This window comes from Sebastes fasciatus, chromosome 3 (assembly GCF_043250625.1).
Source record: "Sebastes fasciatus isolate fSebFas1 chromosome 3, fSebFas1.pri, whole genome shotgun sequence".
NCBI classification, from domain to species: domain Eukaryota; kingdom Metazoa; phylum Chordata; class Actinopteri; order Perciformes; family Sebastidae; genus Sebastes; species Sebastes fasciatus.
In genome coordinates this window covers 22,850,869-22,863,351 of record NC_133797.1, presented here as the reverse complement: position 1 = coordinate 22,863,351, position 12,483 = coordinate 22,850,869, and the positions used below count along the sequence as shown (strand labels likewise).

At 41.9% G+C, this 12,483-nt stretch overlaps 1 protein-coding gene across 1 annotated transcript in view; it reads left to right on the top strand.

Moving 5' to 3' along the window:
- grin2ab (glutamate receptor, ionotropic, N-methyl D-aspartate 2A, b) overlaps positions 1-12,483 on the top strand; it is a 128,775-nt gene that overhangs the window by 109,303 nt on the left and 6,989 nt on the right. Inside the window, exons 14-18 of the mRNA XM_074629662.1 lie at positions 968-1,197; positions 1,830-1,990; positions 4,675-4,862; positions 10,430-10,668; positions 12,251-12,434. Coding sequence (XP_074485763.1) covers positions 968-1,197; positions 1,830-1,990; positions 4,675-4,862; positions 10,430-10,668; positions 12,251-12,434 — 1,002 coding nt within the window. The remainder of the gene's footprint in view (positions 1-967; positions 1,198-1,829; positions 1,991-4,674; positions 4,863-10,429; positions 10,669-12,250; positions 12,435-12,483) is intronic.

Sequence of the window (12,483 nt, the reverse complement as noted above, 5' to 3'; positions counted from 1 at the left end):
GCGCTAATTATGACAATTTCACACAAATGTCTAACAGGATAAAGTGACGACATTCTGGACAGACATGGATGTAAACTGCAACTTGGTTGGTGGAGGTATACAACCACGAGGCGGCAATGCTAGTTTTTTCCTCTGTTTTCTCGCAGTGGTGCAACTCGCCAATCATGACCCATTTTGAAATAAATTGTCCTGTTGTTTTTTGAATTCAAGTGAAAGTTAATGAACGTCTTGACTCGCGGTTCGTTGTATGTTTCAGGTGCAAATTACTGCATGCAGCATCAAACTAGCAGGTCTGAATCTCACAAGCAGTGTTGTAGTTTTTTCTCTGTAAGTTATGCAGTATACTGTAAATCTGAAAAACATCCTTTAAGATTCGTTTGTGACTTTGACTTGAAGTAAAGGTCAGTCTAGTTGGTCAAAATAAGTTTTGGTCTTCGCCCATTAATCATGCTCGTAAACCCAAGAAAACGCCCGTCATCCACGATGACTGTGGCAAAATGTGTGAGCTGTAGGCATTAATAAAAAGCCAATAATACTGTCACATTATATTTAATATTTACAATGTCACCCCTCTGGAGGAAGCATGATGCCCTCAAACTGGATCATAAAACCCTTTGTTTTAACTTTTCTTTTGGAAGGTTTTTTTGTGGTTAATAAGATATTGGCATGTATGATGATTTACAAGAATTAGAGCATCTGTAATGACACGTTTCAGCTTTTTTTCCACTGCTGGAAGGCAACAGTAAGGCAGGAATTTCAGTGAAAAAGATAATGATTTATACTGCAATGTACATTATTACATTTAATACATGGCTGGCTGGTTTCAAACCCTAAAATCAGCCTCATGCTATCAGCTGTAAATGTGAATTCAAGGTGTCATACTCCTTTACCTGTATTCTTCAGCACAGCCTTTTTTACACTTTCTCTTTTTTATTTCTCCCTCTGCTCCCGTGTCTCGCTGCCACAGACCCACATGGTCCATCATTCACCATCGGTAAAGCCATATGGCTGCTGTGGGGTCTGGTGTTCAACAACTCTGTGCCCGTGCAGAACCCGAAGGGCACCACCAGTAAGTTCATCGTATCGGTGTGGGCCTTCTTCGCCGTCATCTTCCTGGCCTCCTACACTGCCAACCTGGCCGCCTTCATGATCCAGGAGGAGTTCGTGGACCAAGTCACTGGACTGTCTGACAAGAAGGTGCGATTACACACATACTGTATGGACACGCAGAAACACACACGCACACACAGAAGAAGAAACTAAACACATTCACAGTCAGGGTTGCTCTTGTAATGGATGCCAGCCCTGCGGCCAGACAGGACTCTCCAGGGAGCGCCCTTGGGCTTCAACAGCCCAAACCCTCTGGCCGTAGCTGTCACCACGCTAACACTGCCAGCACAGCAGACCCAGGGGCGCACACACACACACACACACACACACACATGGGCTGTATAGATCAAAGACGTGTGTGTGTTTGTGTTTGTATTTGGATGTGTGTGTGTGTAGTTTGCAGAGGCTGGCAGTGTCAGCAGAACCCCAGCCAGTCTTACGCTAGACTGGACACACAATGATGATGACTGATGAGTCCACTTCACTGTCTCTCCTTCCTCCTTTCTCCTCTGTCTCTTCTTGTCACTCTCCTCCCTCCTCTCTCCTCTTCCTGTGTGTCTCTCCTTCACTCTCTTACTTGGACTCCCTTTTCTCATACGTCTCGCTGTCTCTCCCTCCCGCTCTTTGTCTTTTAGCTTCTTTGTTTTTATTTATTTGAGCTCCTGTCCACTCCATCTATAACCAATCTGTCTCTCTTCTCCTTATTCCTCTCCTTGCAGTTCCAGAGTCCATACTCTTATTCACCTCCATTCCGCTTCGGGACGGTTCCTAACGGCAGCACCGAGCGCAACATCAGGAAGAACTACCCAGATATGCATCAGTACATGACCAAATACCATCAGACTGGCGTCGTGGACGCGCTGGTCACCCTCAAGACTGGGTACTGTAAACTTGTCAAGTCAACTCATGTCAAGTTGAGATTTATTATACCTGAGAGGCTAATTCTGTTTGCAGACGGATCGTATGCAAAAGAACATGCGAAAACAAACAAAAAAAGAGACGGCATCACAGAGAAACTGGGCCCCGCGGGGCTCAGCAGTAGCGCATGCTAAAATGCTGCAGAAACTGTGCTCAGTGTTTCTGTCACTGACGGTAAAAAAGCAGACGCTGTCTGCAAGTGCTCATTATTGAGTCTTGTTGCTGCTGGAAAGAGGGAGCTGCCAAAACAGGCAGAGTGTAATTTGTTCTGGAGTTTGCTACCTTTATTCTCCCTCCTAAACACACACTAATGGAGGGATGGCTGCAGTGCTTTTATTTGTTCATTAGTTTTATGTGCTTTGATCTTTCGGGTATTTTCTCCAAATATGATTTTACTTTATGCTTTTCCCTCTCTGCAATTACTTTATTGATACTGCATATCAAATATATACAGTTTGTTTCTCATGACTCATACATTAGGCTTTGTTATACAACATCAAAACTGTATACGCAGAATCATCAGTTTTTAATTCATTCAAATGTCAACACTTTGGAGGCTGTGACATATTTAATATGCTCTATACTTTAATTAATCTATTGTGTATTGTTTTCAAATGCTATATACACTTAAATTAACGAAACTCTCTGTGCGGCTTTGCAACAACAGATACTCAATGACTGTGTTTAACATATGCCCTTTGGTGAACAGTCTAATTCAAAGTGTTTAATATTTATGCATACATCTCTAACATGGAGCGCCCCGGGGGGGTTGATTAGCAACAGGGTGTATTCATTGGGTTATATAAAACATTTTTTTTTGCTGATAAAGAAGTTATAAAACGGGTTGTGCTGCTACGTAGGGTGGTGAAATTGGCTCCTTGTTACATTGTGTTTGGTTAACATACATCACGTCTCTGTTTTTGCTGAGCTCAGATGTATCGGGCCCACATGGGGGGCGGTTGTGTCAGATACAAATTGTGGCCCCCTTAGTTTGAATTCAACTTGTCATGTCAGAACAATGACAAAACCTGCGAGTAAAAGATTATAGCTCAGTGCGAACAAAGACAACCTCATGTGCGTGAATATTCCCTGCAGCAGCGTGCACACCGGACAGTCCTCTCTGTCACTGAGTCCAAATCGGATCTGCATGAGAATTTCAGTTCCAAGAAAACAGAGCGTTGTGAGTAATCCAGCTGGTTTGTTTATGGATCTGAGGAACATTGTTACTGGCACAACACTGTATGTACATTAGGCTCAGCAGTAAACACTCAGCAGTGTTGTAGTCTTTAGTATTAAAGCCTGATGGATCAAATTTCACATCATCTTCTTTTAACCCAAATACATTGAAGTAGTTGTTAATATCACATGGAATTAGTAAGCTTTTTCAATTGAAATATATTTTACATTTTAAAAGACATATAGAGACACAAGACAGAAAGCATATTTTTAAGTTAAAAGCCCCCTTTGCAACCCTTTTAAGCAGTTGCTCCCCACCTCTTTATCTAAATCTGCCATCTGATAAAAGACGTTACGCACAGAAACCTTGCATACTGAGTCCGATGTATTATATTATTCTGTTTGTTGCGAAAATTCGCAGAGCAAGACAAAACTGAATTCATTTTGTGGGTGCAATGGATAGCACTAGTCCTTAACAGGGTTAATGAATGACATTAGCAAGAAGCTATGGTTTTAGCTGCAAAGAGCATTTCCACTTTCATACATCTTTTGTTTTGCACCCATCCAGGCTGTTCTGCAATCACCTGACACCATCTATCTTTAAACTCCACATCTCTGTACTCTTTTATTTCCTTATCGCAAAGTGCTTTGTGTTGGGAAGTAAATCAGTTTATCAGATGCCATTTTGGATGATGCCGTCCGTTCAAACGTCAAACAAACAAACCTCTTTTGGCTTTTGACGGATGCAAAAAAAACACAGAAAATCGAAACCGTTCCGAAAACTTAAATGAAGGACAAAAGTTTCAGGGTTGGTATGTAAAGGTGTTTGACACAACGTGAGGTTTTCAGACGAAAAAGATTTGGTGTGCAAAGGTCTTTAGATGAGAAGATTGATACCATGGATACTCATGATTGTACACTAAATATGAAGCAGCCGGCTGCAGCTAGTTAGCTTATCTTAGCATAAAGACTGGAAACAGGCGGAAACGGCTAGCCTGGCTCTGTCCAACGGTAACAAAACCCAACTACCAGCAGCTCTTAATCTCAGTAAATGGTATTAATCCTCTCATCTAACTCTTAACAAGAAAGCAAATAAGTGTATTTCGCAAAACTATTTCTTTAGATAAGACAGTCCGAAAGTTGTCCCAGGACTATTTCTTGGCCTGGCACAGTCGGCTGTAGCTTCATATTTTATAGATATGAGAGAACTCCCATATCTCTCTGCAAAAAAGTGAATTAGTATACATCCCACAATGTTGAACTCTTCCTTTAAAGTGTACCAATGCCTAGTCGCGACCGCTTGTCACCCGTTGGGATGTTTATGAGTTGCAAGCAGAAGAAATAAATTGGTATAGCAGAAATATGTTTTTTATGTTCTATCCTTTCTTGTTAATAATGTCAGATTTATCATAAACAGATTGGAACCTCCCGGTCGAGGTAGTAAATCCAGAACGTGTGGTTCTCTTACAGAAAGCTGGATGCTTTCATCTACGACGCCGCGGTGCTGAACTACATGGCGGGCAGAGACGACGGCTGTAAGCTGGTCACCATCGGCAGCGGCTACATCTTTGCCACCACAGGTTACGGCATCGCCTTGCAGAAAGGATCCTACTGGAAGCGCCTGGTTGATCTGGCCATACTGGGCATCATAGGAGACGGTGAGGCGCTTGCACGCATCCACATCTCCGTCACGCTGCAAGTTTAAGTTTCACAGACGTTCCAGGAATTTAGTGTCATTACAGTTGTGCCATTGCTCAGCTTTCCCTGCTTCCTCCCTCTCTCCTCCCTCCCTCTGTCAGAAAGCTATCAGGGGCCAGTCTTAACACACCATTTCATCATCATTACTCTGTGTGTGTGTGTGTGTGTGTGTGTGTGTGTGTGTGTGTGTGTGTGTGTGTGTGTGTGTGTGTGTGTGTGTGTGTGTCCAACGTGTCCTGTTATGTTTACTCCTCCAGATTGTTCTGTATAATAAGCTGTGAGATGGTGAGAATGGAAGAAAGAGAATGAGCCAGACAGAAATCAAACTGCTGAAGCCACTAAAGCGCTTCACTTCACACCCGGCCTTTTTATTCGGGGCAAACACCCGCGTGCGGACGCGACACACAACCACACTCAGTCTGATAATAATTCCCCCCATCTTTCCTTATCACTCCATCACTATCAATTCTTCTCCCTCCTCCTACAGACCTTTTTTCACTCCACCTCCTGTCTGCTTTCCATTACGATCTATTTACCACTTCACTTCTCTCCCCTCCTCCCTCCTCCTCTCCATCTCTCCTCGTAATGATACGCCCGTTTTCCCAACACACCTCTCTTATTTCCTCTACCGCCCATCCCCTCCCTCTCTTTTACTCTCTACCTCATTTGATTCCTTTTCCTTCATTCCTCGCCCCTCCCTGCTGCCATCGTCAACTTTCACTTTACCTTCTTTTCTACACAACTACTTGGCAGGACTGAGCATTTCCTTCACCCTCGACAGTTTGGATATCGAACCAACAGAGGGTGTAGGACGCTACTATAACTCAGACACCCCAGGTGAATAGGGTAAAAAAAAATTAACTACTAGATATTACCATGAAACTTCCCCAGTTGATTACTAACTAGGGCTGTCAATTGATTAAAATAGTTAATCATGATTATTAATCACACATTTTTTATGTGTTCAAAATGTACCTTAAAGGGAGATTTGACAAGTATTTATTACTCTTATCAACATGGGAGTGGGCAAATATGTTTGCTTTATGCAAATATATGTATATATTTATTATTGGAAATCAATTAAAACACAAAATAATGACAAATATTGTCCAGAAACCCTCACAGGTACTGCATTTAGCATTAAAAATATGCTCAAATCATAACATGGCAAACTGAAGCCCAACAGGCAACAACAGCTGTCAGTGTGTCAGTGTGCTGACTTGACTATGACTTGCCCCAAACTGCATGTGATTATCATAAAATGGGCATGTCTGTAAAGGGGAGACTCGTGGGTACTCATAGAACACATTTACATTCACATATCTGGAGGTCAGAGGTCAAGGGACCCCTTTGAAAATGGCCATGCCAGTTTTTCCTCGCCAAAATTGAGCGTAAGTTTGGAGCGATATTTAGCCTCCTTTGTGACAGGGGACTATGGTTGGTACCAATACCGATTCTTAAGGTTTTCTAGATTCATATGATGCCAGTATCTTCACTCTAGCTTTAAAAAAAAAGATTTGAACATTGGATAAAGCCATGTTCAAAATTCTTGTTTCATTTTATTGACATATTAGAGTCAAAGATTTTTACAGAGAGGATTTTGTATATCTCTTTTTATCATTCCATAAATTAGAAAATACTGTCGAAAGCCTTAAAAAAAAAATCAATTTTCACCATGTTTTTAGGAATAAAATGTTATAAAATCAGGCTATGAATGATTTATGAAGAAAAAAAACTCTGTAAAACCCTACAGAATATAGATAGTAATGAAACTGGACGATTTGGTGTATGTAAGTGCTGCTGAAGTGGAGATTTCTGGCTCAGAGCGAGAAAGATCTTATTTTGAGAAAACGTATGTGTTGTAAAATTCCATACATTTTGCAAGACACTACAGGTGAATAGGGTAAAACATTTTAACTAACAGATATCACCATGAAACTTCCCAAGTTGATTATTTACATTAAGTCAATTCTTTTTTTTATTACAAGTTTTCTGAAATGTTATGTTTAAATATGCAAATGAGGCATTATCTAAGGCTAACTTTTGGTGAATTTAGGAGAAATCTACAGACGCAAATAGAGAAATAAACACCTAAATGTGTATTTTGGATATTTTCCTTCCACTAGTCTGCAAGAAGACATGTTATTGAATCTCAAAATTGACCAGTGTATGAAAAACAATGTTTTTTCCTGGAGTGTCTCGCCTTAACTTCATATACAAGCACTTAGAGGATTATTATAGATTATTGTTCTCAGACTTCTCATCTGCCTTCAACACTTCACACCCCCATCTGCTGGTGCAGAAACTTAACAGAGTGCTTTGGGTTGGACTGAAACATTGTGGGATGGATTTGGACTTCCTCACTAACAAGACTCAGACAGTCAGAGTAAATGAACATCTGTCTGGACTGTCTTTAACATCGACTGGCTTCCCCCAAGGCTGCGTCCTCTCTCCTCTCTTATATATTTCAATCAGGAGAGACTCCATATCGAATGAACAATAATTTATTACATGGTGCATGATAAGATGAATAGTGGAAAATCTTTGGCGATTACACTCCATCGTGACTTAGCTTATTAAAGGGGGTAGTGATGCCGTGGTGAGATTAGGTATATTCCCCCCGGAGTCTAGATATTGGTGGTGGCGGTGGTGAAGGGAGTACTGAAGATCCAATGAAGGGATAAGGAGCAGGACTGGGCACTGAATATGATGTAGACTGGAGGTGATGGGGTGGAGGCAGGTTGCATCGGTTCGTACTGCAATGACAACTGACAGCAGCAGAGAGGAGAACAGTTTTAAAATGTGACAGCTACGATATGATTGGCTCAGGAAGATCGTGGCAGAATCAGGTTGGTTAACTTAGAGTGAAACGCACAAAGTCAGCTGATAGAGCCGGTGAGAGAGAGAGACAGAAAGATTGTGAATGAATGAGAAGGTAAAGATGGTCTTCCTGACTGAACTTCCGTATAAGCTTCATTATTACGTACACCAATGACTGTCAAAGTGAGTTTGACAACCAGCACAACAGGAAAACGTTTGGCTCAACCATGTGACCAGCAACATACCTAGAGGAATACCATAAATAACCAAAACTATGAGAGCCCGGAGGCCTTGCCAGAAAGAACAAAAGGATTGAGGAAGTCTGGGCCAGCCACACCAGGGCTGTAGGAGCCCCCTAACCTTAAACAGTGAATAAACTTAACTACAAAAAAAGCCAGGAAAACTGAGCTACCAGACCTCCATCCTCAAAAGACATAAACAAAGAAAAACAAGGAGCAAAAGGAAAATCACACGACGGACAGAAGGCTGCTTGATCTGGAAAGAGAGACTTCTTCTCCTCCAATTTCCCATTAAATATGGAGGCAGGGCCACCCACTAATCCTGAATCAAGGCTTATTGAAAGAGGCTGGGACATGGTCTTGACCTATGGGGTATGACATGCACATTGGAGCTGGAGCTGCGTCGTGCCTTGCTACTGGTTCAATTTCGTGCAGACCAGATTTTACTGTGCGTGTGTTGTACCCCAAAAATATGACGCGACGATGACGCGTGACATGTCCTCTTTTCACCCTCCTTGTCACGAATCTGGAACTCCTGAGAGCAGGAAGAAGAGAGGCAAAGGAACACAAGAAAAAGGGGGGAGCGCGTAACAATCATAATTGACAATAAGTTGACCGTTGATAGGAATACAGATATGCTGAGTCAGAAAAGCCTGCAGCGTTGTTTTTGTCTGAGGAATCTAGCCAAGTTCCAGGTTGACATTGTTTTATGAATCTTTTATTGAATCCGTTTTGCTTTCATATGCTGGTATTCATCCCTCAACCTCAAACAGAAAAACTCATTAACAAGGGGGATGAAAGTCAACAGCAAAATCATTGGCAATCTGTACAACAAACTGCGGTTAAAGAAAGCAGTATCCATTATATCTGAGAGTACCCACCCCATGCACTTAGAATTTAAGTCCCTCTGGTTCTCACCTCAGAGAACCATCAGTTAAAACTAACATTTACAGTATATACTCTTTCATAACCTCCATTTCACTGCTCAACTCTGTAAAGTACAGGTAGCATCAGCTGTTCTTTTCATACTTCATGTGTTCACCTTCTTACTCCTGTATTTATGTGTTTTTATTATGTGGTTATGTGTGTGTGTTTTTTTTATCTTGTGTGTCCCTGCGTTGTAGGGATGTCACTATACCAGGAATTTAGTAGTCGATAATACCAATACCTGTGAAATTCCACGATTCTCGATACCAATTTGATACCACGGTAAAAAACTAAAACAATAAATCTCATGTACTTCAACATATGCTCCTTTATTACTGTTTGCATTCTGTTCTTTGCAAATTTATTGTTAATCCCTCGTGATCCGCCTCAAGTTTCTCACCAAAAACTAAAGTTTACAAGTTTACATAATGTTATAATTAATCTTCGCCCAATACTCATTTTTACTGAGCTTGAATGCATCATAATGTAACACAAAGTTTGTTTTTATTTAGCCAAGCAACCTGCCGATTTCAACACTGATTTGTTGTTCACGATGCAACATTATCACGTTTTCAGATTTTTGGCATTAAAACAGCAGTGGGTAGAACTGGCGCAAATATGATTAAAAAGGTTATTTTTATATAACGGTCAGTATATCCTGACAGTAGTGCATGAGACAGGTAATCTGAAAACAAAAATCATGTGCCTCTGTGTCCTCCGGCATCCTCCGGTGCTCCTAATGGCATCTGCAAAGATTTCACAGACAGGAGGAAAACAACCAATCAGAGCCAAGCTGGAGTCTGCCGTCTCTGAGCAGCTGTCAATAACTCACAGACTTCAATCAAACGGTCAAACTAGGAAGCGCTGATCAAATATGAATCCATATTCTGTTACTGTAATGCCGATTTCTCACATAAAATGTTTTCAGAAACATCTTGTAGTGAACTGTTTAGCTATAAAATTAGAAAGTTTGCAACCCGGCAGCCATGTTAAGATCAGATGAGGAAATATCAAGCACCGCCCACCAGCCGGAGCAAACTTTCTCATTTTACAGCTAAACAGTACACTACAAGATGTTTCTGAAAACATTTGAGGCAAGAAATAGGTATTACAGTAACAGAATATTGATTCATATTTGATCAGCGCTGCCTAGTTTGACCGTTTGATCGGAGTTTGAGAGTGATTGACAGCTGCCTCCGTTGAATGAACAGCCAGTAGGAACGCTCTCTCTCTGAAATGACCTGTGATTGGTCAAAGTCTCCCGTCACAGGCTAGATTTTTTAAAGCCTGAAAACAGAGCCATGAGGAGGTGCAGAAGTCTAGTTTTCTCTCAGAACACTTGAATTACAATATGCTGAAAGGTTATTATAGATTTTTTGCCCAATGATATCAGAAATATTCTGCCTACTGCCACGTTAACTCGGTACAGAAGTATTGGTTCTGGTGACATCCCTGCTGTGTTGTTGTTAATACTGCAACAAAGCCAGTTGCCCCCCTGGGACAAATAAAGGTCTTGAACTTGAACTCTAACTTTCCAACAGGTGAGATGGAGGAGCTGGAGGCGCAGTGGCTGACTGGCATCTGCCACAATGAGAAGAACGAGGTGATGTCCAGCCAGCTGGACGTCGACAACATGGCGGGCGTCTTCTACATGCTGGCCACAGCCATGGGGCTCTCCATCCTCACCTTCATCTCTGAACACCTTTTCTACTGGAGGCTGAGATACTGCTTCACCGGCGTCTGCACCGGGAGGCCGGGTCTGCTCTTCACCATCAGCAGGGTGAGGAGGACGAAATGTTTCTGGTCCAGTTTCTGCCCCCACTGCTTCTGAGGTTGTACTTTAAAAAAGTTGCAGCGCTGAACGCCACTTACTGATCAAACATCATCCTCAGGAGTGCAACAACTGATGTAAAGCATTGATTCAGACAGTACGAGAGCAATGGTTATTGCAATATCAATATCAAGACTCGGAATGGGACTTTCCTGTAATGTTATTGACATTTAAACAGTAAAGCAGACTTGCAGACTACTCTTAAAGAGTATGAAAAAGAGTTAGAGCGGGCTAAACACACAGAGGAACAAAACTGTATCTACAAATTGTTTCAATGGGGTTTCACATTGACGCAGAAAAATAACAGGAAAAACATTATTGCGACTTTGCAGACAGCCGTGGAGCCTTTGTGGTGTTTAACAACATCAATTCAAACATCTCACAGTAAATTACAAGAATGATTTTTCTGCTGTCTGTCCTTGTTGTGTCGCATCTCAAACAAAGCGTTCAAATTTGCCTAATCTTCATGGTTGTTCAGATGCGGTGAAAATGCAAACAGGAACGCACAAACAGGACTTTTAGGCTGAAATGTGGCTGAAACTTGATTGTTTCAGTAAAGAGAAAATACAAATCTGTGGACGTGTGCACACAATAGTTAGCGTTAACATATAGAAGGAGTCGAGTTATGTGCTGTGTGTGTGTGATAAAGGAGGAAAGAGGAGGATAGTGTGATTATAGAGCCCAGCTGAGATGAATTTACTGCTGCGCGTATGGACGGCAGGATAGAGGAATCGCTAAGAGGATGATGTGAACACATACTCATATAGACACACACACACACACAAAGCTCTCTCTCTATCTTGTCCCCACCCACACACACATATATACAAGTCTGGTCTAACAAAGTTAAATCTGGTAACAGGTATGCAGGTGCAGCGAGGGGAGGGACGGACAGATAGATAGACAGACGCACACAAAGCTAAATATACACACACAAAACAGAAAAGGCACATCCAGACAGACCATTCTTTCATTATTCATATGTCATGTCTCTGTGTGAGGCAGGGCTTTTATTCCAGACGAGCAGCATTTCACACATTAAATGTTTTACAAAAAGAGTGCGATGTCTGTCTGTGTGTAAGTGTGTGTGTGTGTGTGTGTGTGTGTGTCTCTGGGTGTGCGCAGGCCGTTAGAGCAGCGATGCTGGAGGTTAAGTGGCTCCAGGAAGAACATCTCCTTGCACTCAGAGGCCCCCCTCCAGTGACATCATCACCTAAATTTAATTTTCCAGGCGCCTCTGAAAGCAGTTCATCTAAAAAAGTGGCGATTATCTCTTCTTGCCACATCACAAAACAAAATGAGGTTAAGGTCTGGAGTAATCGTACCGGGGAAGAGGACGCGCAGGTCTCTCTTGATTTACCGTGCAAGGAAATTAGTCTTGTGCATGTTTGAACCTTTTTCTTGTGAAGTCATTGAGTTGGAAATTAACTCCTCTATTATCTCTCTGATATCTTTCCTCCCTGTCTGTCCTTTCCTTTTCTCTTTTCTCTTTTTGCTTTGCTTTTTGTTTTCTCTCCTCTTCTCCTCTCAGGGTATATGGAGCTGTATCCACGGCGTTCATATCGATATGAAGAAAAAGAATCCGGAGCTGGACTTCAGTCCTCAAGCCAACATGCTGCATCTGCTCAAGTCTGCCAAGTCCATGGCGTTGTCTTCTCCCAAACGCAACACTGTCCTCCTGCAGCCCAACATCCTGGATGTGATGTCTGGGAAAGGTACTATAGCTCTGTTACATGCAGGACACCTTACTAGGGATGATACCAG